This window comes from Gossypium arboreum, chromosome 2 (genome assembly GCF_025698485.1).
Source record: "Gossypium arboreum isolate Shixiya-1 chromosome 2, ASM2569848v2, whole genome shotgun sequence".
Classification (NCBI taxonomy): domain Eukaryota; kingdom Viridiplantae; phylum Streptophyta; class Magnoliopsida; order Malvales; family Malvaceae; genus Gossypium; species Gossypium arboreum.
The window spans coordinates 81,458,995-81,481,280 of NC_069071.1; the positions used below are offsets into that span (position 1 = coordinate 81,458,995).

Sequence of the window (22,286 nt, forward strand, 5' to 3'; positions counted from 1 at the left end):
AGACCACAAATTTGAGATAGAAATAATTATTTTATAATTATTTTGAGGTCTATGATATGATTGCATGATTGTGTGAAAATTTCATGAAGAAATTCTATGCATAAAGTGCTTAATTTGAAGTTAGGGACTAAATTGAATAAATTGCAAAACTTGTGTTCTAGAAGCATTTTGCATAAAATTGAATTAGATTATTAATTAGAGGTCCTTAAAGAGTAATTTTACAAATTTCTAAAAAAATTTGGACAAAAATGGGCTCGGAAGGGTAAAAATTTAAAGAATAGTAAAAAGGGCATTTTGGTCATTTAGGGGTAAAATGAATTAAAAGACAAATTTTAAAACCCAAATGTGTCCATCTTCAACCCCATGGCCGAATATAGCAAGGAGAAACCATGGCTAGGGTTTTTCAAGCTTCCAAGCTCGATTGTAAGTCCGTTCTAGCCTCGTTTTTAATGTTTTTTTTACGTTTTTAGAGTCCCGATAACTTGATTTAGCTTATGCTAGTAATAATTCAACCTAGGGTTCATAATTGGAAAAATACCCATAGGTGAAATTTGTGTATTTTGGTGTTTTATGATAGAATATGAGGTTTTAAATTTTGTTAGACAACTTGTGCTACTCGGTTTTAAGTGAAAACGAGTAAAAGGGCTTAATCGGTAAAAATACCTAATAGTCATAAGTACATGTTAGAGTGAGAATTTGATGTTGCTATAGAAGGGAAAAACAATTAGCATGTCATAAAACATAAGAAAACAGGCCGAAGTTTAATTTACGAGCTTTGGGGAAAAAGTGTAAATATGCAAAAGTTTAGGGGCAAAATTGTAATTTTTCCAAAATATGTTTTTGGGTCAATTTGAATAATGTGAGTCCTAATTAGACTATATTTTAAATGATAGAGCAAGGAAAACTGAAATTCGGGCTAAAATGGGGAAAATACCAGGTTGTGGACGAAATGGTAAAAGTAATCATTTTCACATACGAGGTAAGTTCATATGTAAATGTTGGTAACATAGTTATTATTTTAAGTGTTTTAATGTTATTTAAATGATATGATAATTATTATGAAATATTATACTTGTGATAATTGTTTGATAATATGTCAAATTATGTGATATACTTGGAAAATGTGAAATACTACCGAGTATCGGTATCGGCATTCCGTAGAAGATGGTTGAGACACATGATTGGGAAAAAAGGTCCCGTTGAACCTTAGGAATGGATTAGGATACAAGTGACATGTCACTGGGATATTTGGGCATCCGAACTCGTTGAGTTGAGTCCGAGTTCGTGAGATGTAACTAGGCATCCTAGCTCGTTGAGTTGAGTCTGAGTTCACTTATGGATGCGAACGCCCGAGCTCATTGAGTTGAGTCCAAGTTCGCTTATGGGCGGGTTACATGGTAGCTTGGCTACATACGTGGCACTTATGTGCAAACTTTCTATGTATCCGAATTATATTCCGATGTGTTTAATGGGTAAAGTTCTACTCAAATGGAGGAATACTTGAGATGAAAGGGACGTATTGGTAAGTGTTGTGAAATGGATACTTTGAATAGATATGTACTTAACCCTCGGGTTGAAAACTCAATATAACAACAATATGGTAAGATGATAAATGAAAATATGATATGAATGTCTTGGTGATGATTTTGCAAATGATGTTTTATGTTTGCTTATATGGTTATGTTACTTGCTATTTGCATGTGAACTTACTAAGCATTTATGCTTACTCCCTCCTTTTCATTCCTTATAGTTTTGACAAGCCAGCTTGGAAATCGGGAACGGTTGGAGGCTCGCTCACACTATCCGTATACCATCTTGGCATAATGGCTTGTATATTTTGGGTATGGCATGTATAACATTATAATCATTTTGTATATATGATCTTATGATATGGTTATTGAGTGGTATGGAAATGCTTGGTAATGATTAGCCATTGGAATGGCAAATCATGATCATATTTGGTGTTATGTATGTCAAATTGCTAGCTAATCCATGGAAACCATGAAATAGATAAAATTTACCATAAAATAGATTCAGACAGCAGTAGTGACGTGAACTTGAAAAATCACTAAAAATAGTAGAAATGAAATTAAATGATAAATAAGTTATGGAATTGAAGCTTGATGAGTCTATTTTCATATGGAAGAAACAAAACAGGTATATGAGTTATATTTTGTGAGATATTTAAGTTTTTGTGGAACAGGGTCAGAGTGATCTTTGTATCCCGTGTTCCGACTTTAAAAATTCACTATAAATTGTACAAAAACAATTAGGAGTTTTATTTTACATGTATGAAATCCTTATTGAGTTTAGTTTTATAAGAAATAAACGAAATAGTCATTGAAACTCTGTACAGGGAGATATCTGATTCGTAATACACAGGGGTCAGAGTAGTCGAACCCTAAAATAGGGGAGACTTTAACTAATAAACTGTACTAATTGGCCTGACCAAAAATTCTAGAAAAAAATTTAGTAGATAGATATATGAGTCTAGTTTCAGTAAAAATTTACAGAATTGGATTTTGAATTTCGTAACTCGAAATATGAATTTTTAAGCGACTATAATGCAGATTGCCAGCTTGTCTGGAAGTTTTAAAAATAAATTGTTTGAGCTGTTAAATTGATGAATTAAGTTTAATAACATCTCAAGCTCGAATCTGGCGACTGCTCGGGCGTGAGGGCGTTAAAGGATGAATCATGAATGTGAATATACAGATTAATTGGAGCAAAAGTTAATGTAGTGGATTGGAAACTCGAATAGGCTTGGTCTCATTGTTCGACTTGGGTCGAGTTCCAAAAAATACTTGGGACAAAAACTTGGGTAGACAATAGGCAAAACATTCAACGTTTGTAGTCGAAACTTGGAATTTTCAATTTTATTAATATGATTATTTGTAGTTTTTATTAATATGATTGTTAATATACGTGGTGGAATGTTATTGGTTTAGATAAGCGAGAAAGAGGGCGTGTATTTGGTTATGGACAATTCAAAGTGTGGGTGGGGTCCATTATCCGTTCCATCTGCCAATTACATCTACCTATTCTTAACAGTTAAGAAATTAAAAAATTCTGTTATCGGCGAAAGACCAATTGATCCTCCGAGATAAGGTAAGGTAAACCCTCTTTGTTCTTATTTCTTCATTGTTGATTTTCTGAGTCTGCTATAACTTTTTATAATTTCTAATTTCCCCCACTCATTTCTTCGGTTCCTTCATTACCTTTTTTTGTTTCCTTCCAAATTTTCTTCGTTGTTGTTATTGATATTGCTCTTATTCATATTCAGTTTGGAGCTTCAAACCAAAAAGGACATTTACCCAGAGAAATAATAATGGATGAAATGAAAGGCAAATGGAGTGGATTCATGAAGAAAGTCAACAACCAATTTTCATCATCTGGGAATTTCAAGGGCCAAGGTCGAGTCTTGGGTTCCTCTTGTTCTGGACCTGTTAACCCCATCCTTACCCGTCCCTCCCCACCTCACACCCCTTCTCCCAAGCCTATTCCTCCCTCATCTTCTTCCTCCTCTTTGACTTCCAAGCCTTCTTTGCCCTCTAAATCTTCAAATTCCGATCAAAACACGCCCAGCAATCTTGAACCACCTCGGAAGCCGGAAAACGGGTTCGATCCTTACGGTTCATTGATCACTTCTAGCAAGGTATCCAAAAATGGATTCACCTTGAATATGTTTGAGTGTCCGATCTGTGGTGCTCCTTATGTGTCTGAGGAGGAGGTATCTAAACATGTAGAAACTTGTATTGAGATCAATTCGTCCAATAGAGAAGGCAGTGACACAGATGCGGGATCGAATGAGAACGAGTTACAAGAGTCCTCAGGGATTGAATTGGAGGTTTGCATTGGTTCATATATTTCAGGGAACCCACCAGACGGATCAGTTCAGGTTTTTCTTAGGTTGTTGAGGAACATAGTTAAGGAACCTGGGAATGACAAGTTCAGGAAGATTCGGATGAGTAATCCGAAGATAAGGGAAGCAATTGGCGAGGTCTCTGGAGGAGTTGAGCTGTTGGAGCTTGTTGGATTTGTGTCGAAGGAAGGAGGAGGGGAAATGTGGGCAGTCATGGACGTTCCTAAGAAGGAGATGATTACTTTGATGAACAAGGCAATAATGTTGTTGGAACAGGAGAAGATAGAAGAAGGTAACAAGAGTGAGAAAGAGGAAATGGTTGAGCCAAAGAAGATTGACAGACAGGTAATTAATTGTTTGTAGATATTCGTATGGTTTTACCCCTTTTATCTTTATCTGTATTTTAGCCTATTGATTACCATAGAATCCTTGATTAATGCATTGTTTGCTAAAATAGGTGAAATAAGAATGTGGCTAAGGAAATAGATGTAATATTTGGTGAAATGAATTCTCTTCTATAATATTATTGAACTGCCTTTGTTTATGGTTGTTTTAAATGAGGCGTTGTAAATTATAGGAAACTTGACTGCATCGCTTACTGTTCAATTGTTTCATTTTTTGTTTTTGGTCTTTTCTGTCTACTTATTTGTCATTTAATTGTTCATCCTCTGTCTATGTTGTTGAATGTTGATATTCAGTGAATATGCACAATTTTTATGCAATTTCATTAGTAGAATATGCGATTAATCAAGATTATTAGATGTCCATTACTGCCCCTTGTCACCTATCTCCCAATTCAGCATATATCTCTAACTCAGAACATGAATTTTTTGTCATTGTAGATCCGGGTCTTCTTCTCTGTACCTGAGAGTGTAGCAGCAAAAATCGAGCTACCGGATTCTTTCTACAGCCTATCAGCTGAAGAGGTGAAAAGAGAAGCAGAGTTGAGAAAGAAAAAGAATGCAGAATCACAGCTCTTAATCCCTAAATCTTTCAAGGAAAAGCAGGCAAAAGCAGGCCGAAGGAGGTATAGAAGAACAATGATTCGCATCCAGTTTCCTGATGGAGTGGTTCTTCAAGCCGTTTTTGCACCTTGGGAGCCAACTAGTTCTCTCTACAAGGTTAGTCCTCATGCCTAGTTGTTTGTATTGTTTCCTATTAGTTCCTTCATTCTCAAGATATTTCCAGGTTTACTATTTAGTTTGTTCATCCTGTTGGAATGTGAAATGATATATGCTGTTTTTTATCCTCAGTTTGTCAGCTTATCACTGAAAGAACCGTCCTTGGAGTTTGAGCTGTTGGATCCTGTACTGGTTAAACGGAGGGTGATCCCTTCTTTTCCTGCAGCTGGACAGAAAGCCCGAACGCTATACGATGAGGATTTGGTGCCTTCAGCCCTTATAAAGTTCAAACCTATTGAAACTGATTCAGTGGTGTTTACAGGGCTATCGAATGAACTGTTGGAACTGAGTGAACCGCTTGTAACCAATTGAAACATCTCTGGCAACCTTTCTCTATTGATTGGGGGAAAAACTGCAAATTCTTTTATTTTTTTTCAAAGCTGTGAATTCCTGATGTTGTAATTTTGTTTCAGCAAAGGCTGATTCTTTGGCTCCATTTGATTTGTAATCAGTTAGAGGACTTGTCAAACAACAGTTATGTCCCCTTGGGGTGGCCTCGGTCCACTTGTTTTTGGGTTTATAATAAATTCATTTCGTTTCATTCCATTTCATCATAGTGTCTTAAGCTTTCTAGATATGGTCAAATTCGAGTTCACTTCTTCTGGAAATTGATCCATTGCTTGATGGAAACTTGCAAGTATGGAGCTTCCAACTTTGAACAGGCTAGGTAACGTCTAAACCCAAAGAGCCATTAGCCAAAATTTTTGTACTTTTGTTGTAGCTGATAGAGCAGTTCTCAAGTAGCGTGTTTGGGCCGAAAAAGTTTGAACATTTGAATTTATATTAGTTTGACTCTAATTGTCTATCTTTACTATTTTAATTTTTCATTATTAAGGATTTTCCAATTTATTACTAGTAACCTTTTGAGGACAATGGTATAATTTTTATAACTCTAATCTTTCTCGCAAAAATTTAAATAGAATTTTCTCTAAATTTTTTCACTACATTAAAATCCTTTAGTTTTTGTGGCTCAACTAATATCCCTACTGTATATTGTTTGTTCCTTGCACTTGTAGCAAGTGTTTTGTGATTGATTCGGACATTGACCAACATATGAGGACCAAGTCTCAACTAATCCCTTGGGTTTTATAATTTTCTTTTGAATTTTTTGAAGTTTGGCAAGTAATTGGGTCATAAAGAGTAAGTTTAGCATGGCTTTTCAAAAAGGTTTTTGAGACAAAAAACACGTTTGAGATAAAAATATTGTTAAACAATATACTTTTGAACTATTTAAAAGTGTTTTTGATACAAAAAAAAAAATGCTTTGTAAAAGCACTTTTTTGATCAAAAACATAGATTTTTAACTTTTACTCTAAAATGCTTTTTGACTTAAAAGTACTTTTGAAAAGTAATGCTAAATTGGCTCTAAATGAATTTTGTGGTCTTGGAATGGTTTCTATGTTGTTTTGAGACATTTAGTCTGTTTGGTATGTTTTGGTATCATTTAAACATTCTTGATCACTTTTATATTGGTGTTATAATGGGATTTCTCATGTTATATGCATGTTGATATGTGTTATATTTACTTATATGGTGAATTCTTGATTTAAAGAGTTTTTAGTTATGGGATATCTTGTTTTAGTATTCCTAATATGTTTACGTAATTTTAGTTGCATGTTAAACATATTTAGAAACAAATAGAGGCATGATATTATGACTTGAAAAAAAATTGCATTTTTAGGTTCATGCTCAAGACCTCAAGAACATGACCTGAGATATTAAGAATATTTTGTGAATATTCATGCATTTTCATATGCATATCTCGATACATTAGGCAAATTGTCTCAAGAAAATGGAACACATAAAACATTGAAGTTAAATGTTCAAATATTGAGTGTAATGTGCCGAGACATGTCTATTGTCTTGAGACATAGGTATCAAAATTTTGAGACACAACCTTATATTTTGCTTGTTTGATTCAAGAAATGTAACTTGATATTGTGCTTGATTGTCTTTAATGTCTGGTTTATTGTAAATGGGATAATTTAAATTTATTTAATACATGCAATGACTTTTAAGTGAAATGTCTTATTCATTTCAATTTTTTAAATCATAAGGTTGTAATTATTTTTGAATTATTCTAAAAACGAATATGATATCTTACATTCAATTGTGTTCCACAGCCAGGATGTTGCATATGCAGCAAAGGAGTAGGTTGCTTATTTTAGGCCGCGTGTTTGTGATGGTGTTTACACCAGAATTGGTTTCATAATGGTTCAAAACGGTGCTAGTTTTTATCTTGAACGTTGGATATAACATATACTCATTGTTCTAAGCCTAATGTAAAGCCTCGTTAAAGGATTTTTGGTTTAAATAGTCTCTGTGAATGGGAAAAATCTAGCTTCGTATTACTAGTAAATATATTCAATATTTTTTAATATTTAACTTTTAGCCTTTTAAAGCTCTCTTTGGATCAACAATAAGGTTGATTCTAATGAGATTAAAAATGTAACACCCCAAACCCGTGACCGTCACCGGATTTGAACACGTGGTGTTACCGGGCTTACTTCCCTTATTTCTCTCTTTGTAATATCTGATTGCTGTTCCAGGCAGGCTAGCTAACTGCGTCACTGTCGCCTTAAAAATCATATCTCGAGTTTCAAAACTCGGAAACTGATTCCGTAAATTTTCCCTGAATTTAGACTCATATATCTATCCATGGATTTATTTCTAGAATTTTTGGTTGGGCCAATTGTTACAGTTTATTAGTTAAAGTAACCCATGTTACAGGAGTCGACTACATTGACCTTGGCTCGTTACAACTTTAATATCTCTCTGTACAGAGCTTTAATACTGGTGCCATTTGTTTCTAATGAAACTAGACTCAAAATGGAATTTGAACATATAAGGCATGACTTCTAATTCTTTCTGGATAATTTATAGTAAATTTTCAAAGTCGCAACAGGGGACCCAGAAACCGTTCTGGCCCTGTCTCACGAGAACTTTAATATCTCTCAGTATACTGCTCATATGGTCGTTTCGTTTAGTCCATATTAAAATAGATTCATCAAGGTTCAATTTCATAATTTATTCACTATTTAATTCTACTTATACTATTTTTAGTGAATTTTTTCAATCTCATCTCACTGCTGCTGTCCGCAACAGTTACTGCAGTAGACTATGCCAATTTCATGAATCTTTCCTTGGCCTTACTAATCATCCATCATACATGACACAAATTATGGCCACCTTATCAAAATAAAAGTTTCTAAGATTCGTGGCTATAGGTTCTAGCATCCCACTCGACGACCACATAGGCCATTTTCACATGGCTTAAAGTTTACAACCCACAATTCAACAAAACATAATAGCCTATACATGCCAAATGTTCTCCTAGTTCAACTACGAAGACAATACCAAAAGGTTTCCAGCCGGTGTGATGACTTCAACGACAGTTCCGAGCACGCAACAATACGAGTCCAAGAGACCTAAAATGGGTGACAAGAAAACACCGGGTGAGTTTATAACTCAGTAAGTCATAAGCATTCATCAACCATCCATTAGTAAAATTTTCACAACATGAAACAGTAAACGAGGCTAGGTACTTCATCCATATCGGAACTATACCATAATTCCTCGGACCTTCGGTTCAATCTCATTCCAAGTCATACATCCACATTTCATATTCTATACAATAAGATAATTGAGGCATTTTACACACCAACTCATTCACACCACAATCATACAATTGCAATCATCACATAGATTTAAAGCTTACCACGCTCAACCCCGAGCAAGAACGTATTGCCTATTCGTCATGAGCTCAAGGTACTTACCCGATCCGCTGTCCATACTCAACTCGATGGAGACACACCCTCCATATAATTGTTCGATCGGAGATATATATATATATAGAGTACGCACACACAGTGCTTAATACTCGATTTCGCACACTTAGTGCCATGCGATTTAAGCCCGCACACACAATGCCATACCCTTCGAGCTCGCACACTTAGTGCCATATATTTCCAGCATGCACACTTAGTGCCATATATTTCCAGCATGCACACTTAGTGCCAATCTCGTCACCGTACACTCGTATTGCCCGCACACTTAGTGCCAAAGCAACTTTCTACACATTTCACTATTTCTTTTACATTCAACAAATGTCATCATTCCATACACATACATTTTCATTTGTAAATATATATATCATCCCATTAAACACAATTGCATAAATTTTACAATCATTTAAGCAATATCAAATACGTGCTTAATGACTTACCTTGTTTGGGGTAGAACGGTTCCAAATCGGCTACTCGTTTGCTTTCTCCTTTCCTTTGTCCAATTTAGTTCCCCTTTGCTCTTGAGCTAAATCAAACAATTTACCTCTCCATCAAACACAAACATACGGCATTCACATGCATTATTATGATTATTGCGAATACTTAACACAACTAAGCTGAAAATTTACTCAATCTCATCTTAATTTATTGCTACTTATTTATCAAAATTTCCAATACAAGGTATTTAACACCTATGCCCATTTATACCCCATATGGCGAATGCTTCATTCATTACCCAATTAACCATTCAACAATTTTCAACCTCATTACCACCCTTTTTATGTCTAATTGTTTAAATACCCTCAAGCTCATTCACAAGTACTATTATACATCTCATTAAGCATTAATCATTTTGCAACATAAATTCTATAGCATGGCCGAATACTCATGCAGACACACACATAACAACAAGAACTCAATGGCACAAAATTTCCTTTTGTTAAACATTCGAACTCACTCATCTCCATGCTTTCATCACAACAACATCAAAACACTCACCAAGGGAGACAACATTCATGGCGAAATTTAACTCACCTAACAACCTAGTTTCGATTCAAGATTCAAGGAAAATTTTGAACCAATCCTCCAAATCATGCATGCATTTTCAAGAGTGGCATAAAACATACCTTCTTGTATCAAAACACCTTAGTCTAGTAAGCTCCCATGGCTGATTTTCTCAAGCTTTTTCCCCTTTCTTCTTAGTATATTCGCCAAGCAAGAAAAAGATGAGAGGATGGACACTTTTTTTTCTCTTTTGTTTTCATCATATCCTTTTTTTTCAATTTCATTTCTTTATTCTTTCAAGCATAATCCATTAACTAAACATGTTTGAAACATGTTTTCCCTTGCCCATCACTCTTGACATGGCCGGCCACTAACCTTAGGAATGGGCTATTTGACATGCAAGTCCATTTATTTTACTTCATCCTTTTATTAATCTCTTAAAATTAGCCACATATATTTAAATCCTTTCACATGAGTCCTTTTTCCTTCAATTCACAATCAAATTAACTAAATCAAAGAATTCAAAATTCACACATGCATTTTCACATATTCTAGACAATAAATATTACGTTCGAACATGTCGGTGACTCGGTTTAGCGGTCCCGAAACCACTTCCCGACTATGGTCAATTTTGGGATGTCACAAAAAATAATTGTAACAGTGAAATTGAATATTATAGTGATAAAATTAAAATAAATAATGAAATTATGTTTGGATTCAAATGCAACAATAGTAGGATGATGACAATAGAAATAATTATTATAGACATTAGTTTAAAAGTTCTTATAATATAATAAATAATTAAAATTCATACCTATATTAAGTAATAATTTCAAAATTGATAATTAAAATATTAATATCATAATTATAATAAAAATTACAAGCATTATATAATAAAATATTTTTATAACATATTTACTTTTTATAAAAGAATATATTTACTTTTATAATTATTAAATTTATAGTTGTATTTATATAATTTGTTTAATTTGTAAAAAACCCATGTTTTTATAACTATCAATTATATTTATACTTTTATTTTAAATTTATTAAAGTAGAATGAAAAGGTTAAAGTAGGAAAAATATTTCCACTAAAGGGGTTTTTATCTCACTGAACTATTTAGCTCTTGTTGAAAAACATCAGTATGTTTGAGAAATTTCACTTTACTAGTGTTATCCAAACACCGCCCAATGCTTCAGTGAGGTGAGTTTTTTCCTTGAATGTTGTGGTGTAACATCCTGCCCGGCGTAGTCCTAGTGTTCGAATATTGTTTATTGGAGTATGGTGTTTAGAGTAAGTTCTGAGTGAGTAAGATATTAATTGTGACTAAGTAGGTAAGTCTGTGAATGCTTCTTCAAGCAAAGTCTGTGTTTGGCAAAGCTTGGTGGTTTGGTAAACTCCCTTCTAGATTATTCGCCGCCCCAACTATTAGATAAATATGTTAAGTCCTTAGTTGGAAAGAACCATTTACTATATTATTATTTTATGATTATGATCAAACCATTTAGTTAGACTGTAACACTCCAATTTTGGCGGATTCAAGGTTCTTGCGCGTAGACCTAAATAGTCAGTTTGATGTGGTAGTATCCACCCAACTATTTCTTTTGGCACTCAGGATGGGCACATTCTATTACATGTGAAAGTTAATCGTGGTTCAATGTCATTGTAACACCCCTAACCCGTACCCGTCGTCGGAACAAGGTTTCGGAGCATTACCAGAACATTCAGAACATTTTTCAATTAATCTATGTAAATTACTATTTATTTACTGAGATCATCCATAACATCCCTTGATCAGGCCCTCGAGGCTCAATACGAGCATTAGAATCGAATCGGGAATTAATCGAGACCTCTAAATTTTTTTTGCCAAATTACAATTTTTTCCAAGGTGCAGGGCTCACAAGCCTGTGTGGGAGGTCATGTTTGACCCCGTGTAACTCTCTGACTTGCACACACGGCCATTGTAACACCCTTAACCCGTATCCGTCACCGGAACAAGGTTTCGGAGCATTACTCGGATTTACATATCATTTAGCAAAAATTTCCGTTAAATACTTACCGATTCAATGCATCATATAGATAAATATATTATCATTCAATCAATAGCTTGACACTTGTCTTAGCATCAATCAATATTGTTAGTATACTTACGCATATTTTATATAAATTCAACATTGATATACTTATTTTCTCAACACGTCACACTTGATTTTAATAATTGTCTCCACCTACATAATTTCCTTGTATCAATAAATCAAAGATAATCATATATGTGCATGTCATGAAATATATCACTCTCTTACCATTTAAAATCATTTATTTCATTATATTAAAATTCATGTACCATAATTTCCATATATTTCACGTATATTTATTTCGATAATAATTCATATCAAACTTAACATAAATCAAATTCTATATGCACATACTTTCCACACCATGTGTCCATATAACATGTACAAATCATTATATATATACTTCAAGCATATATGGTAATAATTCATTGCGTATTCATATTGTTTCATATTATACGAATCTACTAATATTTCACATTCAATCCAATATAATATACAATTTAACATAATTTCATGCTCAATTATGATACACAAATTTACCTGAAAAAATTGTAAAAATACCCAGATTTAGGGGCATTTTGGTAATTTTTCATTTTTCCCGATTTTCATCTGATCTTGATCTAAATTGATAATTCCATTAAATTTATTAATTTAGACAATAAGTCAATTCATTTCCTTCAAATTGGTCATTTTTGATATCCTTACAAAATTGCCCCTAAAATTTTACTTTTATTCAATTTAGTCTCTGAACCTAAAACATACAAATTAGCCATGCTAGCTGAATATTCATACATATTCTCCTCCTCCTCCTCTCCATTCCTCATCCTTAATTTATATAACATGCTACAAGTCATAGTATATGTATATTCAAAACTGTCCACTTGCGTCATAGTCACTAAATTATTTATATCTTGAGCTACAGACCTCAAAATTAAGATCGACTAATTTTCCCTAAAATTGGACTTAATATCTTCTTACCATAAAATTTTCAGAATTTTTGGCTTAGCCAATAAGTACATTTTATTCTTTAAAGTCACTTCTATTTTGCTGTCTGACAATTCTGACCCTTCTTTACTAAAAATTAATTATCTCCTGGTATAGAATTCAAATGATGTTATCTTTTGTTTCTATTGAAAATAGACTCATTTAGGATTTTAATATATAAATTTAAGCCCCTAATTATTTTTATCCAATTTTTTATGATTATTCAAAGTCAGAACAGGGGAACCCGAAATCATTTTGACCTTGTCTCACAAAATTTATCATATTTCATGATTTACAATTCCATTCTTCAACCATTTCTTCTATAAGAAACTAGACTCAATAAGATTTAATTTCATGTTTTATTCAACCTCTAATTCAACTTTCACAATTTTTGGTGATTTTTCAAAGTTAGCTTACTGCTACTGTCTAAAACTGTTTTAGTGCAAGATATTATTTACCATGTTTATAACACCCTTATTCCCTTTCTCTACAATATTTTCCATCACTTTCTCCTATTTCCCTTCACTAACTCATCAAGATAATAGAACCTTATATAAGAAGACTCAACTATAACATTATTTCCATGTTTTCTCAATAATAACAAACTTAAAAATATATTGAAATATTGATGTACTTACCTTGTTCCATTGATTCCAATCTTTAATTTGATTTTCTCTCTCCTCCAGCTTCTATTCCTTGAATCCAATTTGATATTCTAACTCCCCATAGTCTCCTTAACATTTTTCTCCCTTGGTAGCTATGGAAATTCTTTTGATTTCTAGGTGAAAATGGTGAATTTTTGGTGGAAGGACTAAATTGTAAAGAATGAAAAGTTTCTTTCTTCTTTTCTCTTCTTCCTAACGTGAATGCATGGAAAAATGGATGAGAATTTTCTCATCTTTCTTTCTTTATATATACTAATAAAATAATAATAAAATAATAAAATATCATATAAAAAATTAAATTAAAATATTAATAACTAATAATTAATTAATTAATTAATCTAAAATATCTCCAACATCATCATTACTTTCTAAACTTCTCTCTCTTCCAATTGACCATTTTGCCCTTTGTGATCTTTTAAAATTCCATTATTGAGTCATCACTTAATTTTGGTAAAATTACAATTTAGTCCCTCATAATTCTTCACCTATTCAATTTGGTCCTAATTCATCAATTTTTCCTTGGTTTCTAGATCCTTCCACCCTTAAAATATTTTCACTATTATCCCTTCAAATTTTTGATATTTACACTTTAATCCCTCAAATTTTGAGTATTTACTCTTGGGCCACAAAACTTTTCTTACTTCTACAATTTAGTCCTTTCTTGAATCAATATGTCATAATATACTTCCCAGTGGCATAACTCAATTTTCATTTTCTTGTCACTTTATTTCCTTATTTCACTATATTAAGAGTAATATCTTGTATAAATTTTCGGGGTGTTACAGCCATGCCACACACCCATGTAACAGCCTGATTTTGGGTCTAATCGGAACAGTGGTTCCGGAACCAGAAATCTGACGCAGAAAAATTTATTTTTATTATATTTTTATGGTCTACAATTTTATGGAATGATTTCATGAAAATTTCGTTCGAAAATTTTGACGTTTGGGCACTCAATTTAGTCAAAAGGACTAAATTGAAAAAAATAAAAAAGTTGAGTTCTACATGCTAGAGGTGTCTAATTGCTATTAAATTTTAAATTGGAGGTCCTTAAATGGTAATTAGACCATTGGTTAAGTTTTTGGACAAAAATGGAAAAGGTTAGGTATGCTTCTAAAGTTTTTCATTAAGGGCATTTTAGTAATTTGATAATTAAATGAATTAAAAAGCCAAATTAAAAGCCAATTTTTACTCATCTTCTACCCCAAGGCTAAAATTCACAAGAGGAAACCATGACTAGGGATTTCCAAGCTTCCAAGCTCGATTGTAAGTTTGTTCTAGCCTCGTTTTTAATTATTTTTTATGTTTTTGAAATCCTCGTAACATGATCTATCTATTTCTACCACTAATTTAAGAAATAATCAAGGTTTAAAGTTTTACCCACGATGAATATTTTTGTATTTTGATGTCTAATGGTAGGAAATGCATGTTATTTGTTAGATAAACGACTTTTGCTAACTGATTTTTGATGAAAATACCTAAAAAGGACCTATTTGTAAAAAATTGTAAAATGGATGTTAAAATACGAATAAAATAAAAATGTGGGCTGCTATAAGCATGTATAAGGTTTGGCTAGGCATGGGTGTTAAAGAAATTGAGTACAATTCATTTTACGAGCCTAGGGACTAAATTGTAAAAATGTCAAACTTTAGGGGCAAAAATGTAATTTTTTCCATAATGTGATTTTAGGATGATTTGAATAGTAATGATTAAATAAGTTAAATGTGATATTATAGATCAAGAAAAATGAGGTTCGGAATTAGAACGGGGAAAAATGAGTATTTGACGGTTAGGTCATTTTCGCCATTTTTATGTCGAGGTAAGTTTGTATGTTTAATAAGCATTAAATTATATATGTATAAATGCTTAATTGACATAATTGTGGTAAATTCTATTTTATTGAAATGAAATGTGAATGCTATTGAGTACAATACTATGGAGATGATGATGAGATTCGACATAATGAAAGTCCGGTTGAACCATAGGAATAGATAGGATACAAATGTCATGACATTAAGGTTACTGAGATTACGTGTAAGACCATATCTGGGATATGCCATCGATATGAGAATTCGCGTAAGACCATATTTGGGCTATTGGCATCGATACGGGAGTACGTGTAAGACCATATCTGGGATATAACATTGGTACGGTACCGTGTGTACGAGATTCCCGTGTATCCTTTAGTATTTCAGGTGGTTCAACGGGTAAATTTCATGGGTATGTCGAAGAAGAGAAAGAGCATGTAAGTATTACGAATTTGTATAGATATGTACATAAAGTTTATAAGCATTGACTTCATGATATTGTGAGTTCATAGTTTCCATGAGAATGTTTTTGTGAAAGCTTTGTGGTTATTGATCTATACTTGTGATGTACGAAATATATGGTAAATTCGGTTGGCGATCGTGTAATTGGCTTTCGGGCCAAATTGAGTTATGATCTAGCATGTTTGATTCACACAAATTGTGATTTATCGGATATGAGAAAAAGGAAAAATTGGCCTAATTGCCTATTAAAATGATTATGAAAAGATACGAGCTTTAAACAATTGAAAGATGTTAGAATATATGCTTGAAAAGTGAACACTCATAATTAATGTGCATGTTTATTATGAGGTTTGAAATGATTGGTTGATTGTGGTAAACGGTTATAATGGAGAGATTTTGGTTATTAGGCTAATGTGTTAAATTATGCTTGCAAATTGATAGAACAAACAATGTGACTGAATAAGTTATAACTGTGAGTTTTAATACAATTTATATTATCTAGTGTTTATATAATTGGATTTGGTAAATGATTGGTAATATTTGCTTATTATGTTCATACGGACTTACTAAGCTATATAGCTTACCCCCTTCCTTTCCCATGTTTTATAGTGCCGTTAAGCTAGCTTAGGTTGGAGATCACCGAAGATCCTATCACACTATCAAGCGATCGTTTTGGGTATTGATGAATGCAAGTGTTTTGAGTTATGGCATGTATAGGGACTTGGTCATTTTATTATATGCGTCATATTATTTTAGTCAATGTAATGGCTTGTAATCGTCAAAGATTTGTTTTGCTATTTGGCCATGTAAGTTGGCTTATATTGGCTAACATGGTTGTAAGCCTAAGTATATTCAAATATGTGTCAATGTCTATGGTGATATGATCATGGTATGCTTGGTGAATGTGAAATGTTTGGAAATGTGATTAATGGCATGATTGTGTAATTTTTGGAAATGTGACCTATTGATGAGATGAGGAATTTGAGTATAATTTGGTAACTAGAAAGTAATTAAATGAAGTCTAATGAGTGTGAAATTTGTATGTTTGATTTAGGGCTTAATAAATGTAGTGAATATGTTAGATAAAGACATTGAGTTGATATGTTTTAACCATGAATGTGGATGTTTTGGTTGCCAAGTATGTATTATTTTGTGCCTTTGAATTGGGGTAAGCATACGTGTGAATTAGGGTGGCAAAATGGCTTGGTAAATAGCCTTGTTTTTGTCCACGTGGATAGACACACAGGCATGTGTTTAGGCCGTGTGTGACACACGATCAGCCCCATGGGTGTGTGATCTGGCCGTGTGTCTCATGCACCTAATTTGTTGCAAAACAGAATGCTCAGTATCGAGCATACGGGTATGAGACACGGCCATGTGTCTCAACCGTGTGAAAGATACAGCCTCGAGACACGAGCGTGTGCCATGGCCGTGTGACTTCAATTTGGTCTTGGGTGACAAATAGAGAGTTACACGGGTTAGGGAGATGGCATGTGTGACCACACGGCCTGCCCACATAGGCGTGTCCCAAGCCACACGGGCGTGTGACCCTTGTTTTAGCAAAAATTTTCTAGGTGTTGTAAAATTTTTTAAGGTTCTCGGTTTAGTCCTGAACCACTTCCAAAGCACGTTTTGGGCCTTGTAGTCTTGTATTAGGGACCTTATGATTAAATGAAAAAATTTTGAATTTAATGCCAAATTTTGTGTCTTAGAAGTGTATGTTTGTATGTGTTTAAGTCTGATAATGCCTCGTACCGTGTTCCAACGTTGAATACGGGTAAGGGGTGTTACATTTTGTGGTATCAGACTACGGTTTAGTTAATTCTCGAACTAACCTAGCATGTGTGAGAGCCTAGCTATACATGCCATATATAATCTGTGATAGTGTGATATATCCCAACTGATGAAACTGTTTTATTGAGATAGAGATGCTTTTCAGCCGAGCTACTTTTGGAAACGCTGAAAGTGATACTAAGATATTTGAAAATGTGTTTGTGATAAATTGAAACTTGGAAAGGTATGAATAAGAGTTCATGATATGTATGTGATGATGTACAAAATGAAATAACCATAAGTTGAGAAATATGGGTAAAATGTCATTGTTCCGCTTGAACGTTGTGTTTTGATGGATTATGGTGATTTTATGAAACGAAATAAAATTTTATATTGTGATAAGCTCATCCATGTTTTTTTGTCATTCATATGATGTTATGTGCCTAATTTGTTTGATTAAGTGAATGCGACAACTAAATTTACTCAAAAGTTATAGAATGTATGTATAAGTGCACTTGTTTGAATAATATACTCAAAAAGTTCGTGTGACATAAATATGTATGTTAATTTGCCTGAAGTGAATTATATAACTGTGATGATATTATGATGATGATGAGTGTTAAGTCACATGTGTGCATATATGAGAGTCGAGTTAGAGGCTTTGCGACCTTACTTCTTACCAATGTGATATTTTATGACGAAATTTCATGAGATTTATGTTGAATGAGCTCACAAGTGAGAGACTAAAGAGTTCAGTAGTGGAATAACTAATAATGTGGTTAGAGTTGAGAATAGTTTGGCAAGTGAATACAGTTTTGGAAAAGATGTCAGGTTATTCTAAAGATCATTCGGATTTCACAATGTCACGGTTAAAGAAAAAGTTAATCTCGACTAATCGACTCATTCAAGTATGATGTCTAAGGTATGTATTTGCTGGAATTTCTTCTGGATTGATTTTTTTTAGTGAATGGAATAATAAGGGATTAGTGATGACAGAATTAGTCAGAGAAATGATATTTGAATCGTAAAGATGTTTGAGTGTAACAATTGAAATTGAATAGTCTCTGGGTATTTTATATATACATTTATCCTCAGAGATATATGTGATTGTTTATTTTCTGATCAAATTATTATCATATGAGAATGCTAGCTGATTATAATGTTAGATGAAAGCACTGTTGGTCTGGTTGGTTGATGATCAACATATCTTATCTCTCTCACTTTGGGGTTCTATTCTATTATGTTTGGAATAAAAGTTGATGGTGAAAATTTATGTGAGGCTATTCTTCTGTTTCTACTGGATGTTGTTTAGTTTTATATATATATTTGGAAAATATATTATCTCTATTACAATTGATTCCAGAGCGTGTAAGCATTGTTTTTCTTCTGGTTTTCTCCGAGGAATCATCAAGATCTTTATTATTTCTTATAAGTTATGTTCTCGGACTTCTAGTATGGTATTTGCATCTTGGATTTCTTTTTCTCGATTTTCTTGTCATCCTTATTTCGTAAATTATCAATCATGGCTCATCTTTAAAGTGTGTTCTTTAACTTGTGATAACGATGTCTATTATGGGTGTATTTCTGGTTCGATCATAGGAACGTGGTAATTCTGGTATTAGGATTTCTCTAATTTTTGTGAAAGGAATTGACATCGGCAAAGGTATAGATAGTGAAAGCTCAAGCTCAAATTGTATGATGGTTTTAAGGTCAATTAGTTCAATTAGGATATATTATTTCCTTGGGCTAATGCAATTGTAAAGATCTTTGATTAGCATGTTAAGGAAATTATAAAAGATTGCATGTTTGAGTTGTTTAACAGCATGAAAAAATGAGTATTTTGATATGATATTATTTGATAGTTGAGATCGACTCAGTTTTTTTTTTATCTGAGCGAGCTGGTCAGTTGGAAGGTAATTTGAGTTATATGCATTTAACCTTATCCTCAGGTAAGAAAATAAAATCTTGTACATTAGGTGAATAGATGGACAATTTGAAGGAAGAATTCATATTCTAGAAAGTATGACACGGAGATATACCTATTAGATTTGTTCTAATCGAATGATGTTGTTATGAGTTAAAGTTATTCCGATTGATGAGTTATCTTATTTGTGAAAGTTTGAATGGTATGTTTCAAGTTAACAAAGTTGAAAATAGTTGAAGGTGTTATTAACCAAAACACTGACTGGTGTTATTAACCATAACACTGACTCTGGGTTCTATTTGAATTGAGTAAAGAATTCATCATTTTTTTCAGTGATGCACTATCGAACGGATTGGAATGTGTTTTAATGTAAGAATGTAAAGTGACAGTTTATGCTTTCAGATGGTTAAAATCTCATTAAAAGAATTGTTCAGAGAGTGAATTAGACTCGGCCACTAGTATGTCTGTGTTGAGAAATTAATGACATAGTTTGTTCGACGAAAAATGTCATGTGCTTATTGATTCCAAGAGTATAAAGTATCTAATGTTACAGAAAAATCTGAAAATTAAGACAATGTTGATGGCTTGAACTATTAAAAGATTGTGAATAGTTAACGATTAACCTTTGGGGAAGTAGATATAGTTGCAGATGCTTGAATGGAAAGCCTTTGTTCATTTTGTGGGTGTTGGTTTCATGATTAATCTTATTTGATGGAATTCTGAATTTAGCTAAATTAAAAAGCTAAAACAATGTTTTATTTACAAGATTCAAAACCTCAAAAATGTGATACTGAGTGGTAAACTAAACCAATACAGTGTGAGACAACTTTTGATTTTGATTTATATTATTTTTACTTCTAGATAGAATTCGTGCAATGAATTATCCAGAGCTTATTTAGAAAATGTTGTACGAAACCCAGTAGTAGCTCGTTTGTTCATTCAGGGAGTAATAAATATGCAGTTATTTGAAGAAGATGTCCTGATGATCGGGAATATAATTTGAGTACCCAGTTGCATCTTGGCAATGTAATTCATCTTTAGATTGACGGTAAGCGTGAGAGAGCAATTTAGATATTTGATGATATGCTCCGATATTGTGTTTCAGAGTTCAAAGGTGATTGGAAAGAGATATACGGGGTGGAATTGATTTGTGATTTTGAGGAAAAAGGTGAAAGTGATTCATGAAAGTTGAAAGCAACTTCAGACTGACATAAGTAGTATACAAATTTGAATATTTAATATATTAGATTCTAGATCGATGACAGATTGCTTCTGAAAGTATTTCCCTCGAAGAGGTCTCTTCGATGAGGTAGAGGAAACTACGAGACAGTAAATCTAATCTCTTTTCTGGTAAGATTTTCGGGGACAAAAATCCTTAAAACAGGGGAGAGTTGTAATAGCTCGATTTTGGGTCTAGTAGGAACAATGATTTCGGGACCACAAATCCAACATAGAAAAATTTATTTTTATTATATTTTTATAGTCTATAATTTTATTGAATGACTTCGTGAAAATTTCGTTCGAAAATTTTGACGTTTGGGCACTCAATTTAGTCAAAAGGACTAAATTGAAAAAATGCAAAAGTTGAGTTTTACATGCTAGAGGTGTCTAATTGCTACAAAATTTTAAATTGGAGGTCCTTAAATGACAATTAGACCATTAGTTAAGTTGTTGGACAAAAATGGACAAGGATAGGTATGTTGCTAAAGTCTTTCATTAAGGGCATTTTAGTAATTTGGTAATTAAATGAATTAAAAAACCAAATTGCTCAACTTTTACCCCATGGTCGAAATTCACAAGAGGAAACCATGGCTAGGGTTTTCCAAACTTCCAAGCTCGATTGTAAGTCTGTTCTAGCCCTGTTTTTAATGATTTTTATGTTTTTGAAATCCTCATAACATGATCTAGCTATTTCTACCACTAATTTAAGAAATAGTCAAGGTCTAAAATTTTACCCATGATGGATATTTGTGTATTTTGATTTCTAATGGTAGGAAATGCATGTTATTTGTTAGATAAACGACTTTTGCTAAGTGATTTTCGATGAAAATACCTAAAAAGGACCTATTTGTAAAAAGTTATGAAATGGGTGTTAAAATGAAAATAAAAGAAAAATGTGGGCTTTTATAAGCATGTATAAGGTTCTGCTAAGCATAGGTCTTGAAGAAATTGAGTACATTTCATTTTACGAGCCTAGGGACTAAATTATAAAAATGTCAAACTTTAGGGGCAAAAATGTAATTTTTTCCATAATGTGATTTTGGGATGATTTGAATAGTATAATGATTAAATAAGTTAAATGTGATATTATAGATCAAGAAAAATGAGGTTTGAAATTAGAACGGGGAAAAATGAGTATTTGACGGTTAGGTCATTTTCGCCATTTTTATGTCGAGGTAAGTTTGTATGTTTAATAAGCATTAAATTATATATGTATAAATGCTTAATTGACATAATTGTGGTAAATTCTATTTTATTGAAATGAAATGTGAATGCTATTGAGTACAATACTATGGAGATGACCGACAGAGATTCGACACAGCGAAAGTCCTGGTTGAACCTTAGGAATAGATAGGATACAAATGTCATGACATTAAGGTTACTGAGATTACGTGTAAGACCATATCTGGGATATGCCATCGATATGAGACTTCGCGTAAGACCATATTTGGGCTATTGGCATCGATACGAGATTACGTGTAAGACCATATCTGGGATATGACATTGGTATGGTACCGTGTGTATGAGATTCCCGAGTATC

At 33.0% G+C, this 22,286-nt stretch overlaps 1 protein-coding gene across 2 annotated transcripts; it reads left to right on the top strand.

Annotated features, from left to right (window-relative positions):
- The first annotated feature begins 2,978 nt into the window (after positions 1-2,978).
- On the top strand, positions 2,979-5,594 carry LOC108464230 (plant UBX domain-containing protein 2-like). Of its 2 annotated transcripts, none has more exons than XM_017764416.2 (4): positions 2,979-3,108; positions 3,284-4,207; positions 4,705-4,983; positions 5,116-5,594. In XM_017764416.2, the coding sequence occupies exons 2-4, from the start codon at positions 3,329-3,331 to the stop codon at positions 5,353-5,355; spliced, it is 1,398 nt and encodes a 465-aa protein (XP_017619905.1). In that variant the 5' UTR covers positions 2,979-3,108; positions 3,284-3,328; the 3' UTR covers positions 5,356-5,594. The 2 variants fall into 2 exon arrangements, with proteins under 2 accessions (XP_017619905.1, XP_017619897.1); XM_017764408.2 differs by having other exon boundaries at positions 2,985-3,113.
- Positions 5,595-22,286: the final 16,692 nt, after the last annotated feature.

Excerpts from the sequence above, each read along its gene's own strand:
- LOC108464230 (XM_017764416.2), top strand. The coding sequence starts at position 3,329 with ATGGATGAAATGAAAGGCAAATGGAGTGGATTCATGAAGAAAGTCAAC. Across the intron at positions 4,208-4,704 it reads CAAAGAAGATTGACAGACAG|ATCCGGGTCTTCTTCTCTGT; the intron begins GTAATTAATTGT and ends TTGTCATTGTAG. Across the intron at positions 4,984-5,115 it reads CAACTAGTTCTCTCTACAAG|TTTGTCAGCTTATCACTGAA; the intron begins GTTAGTCCTCAT and ends TTTTATCCTCAG.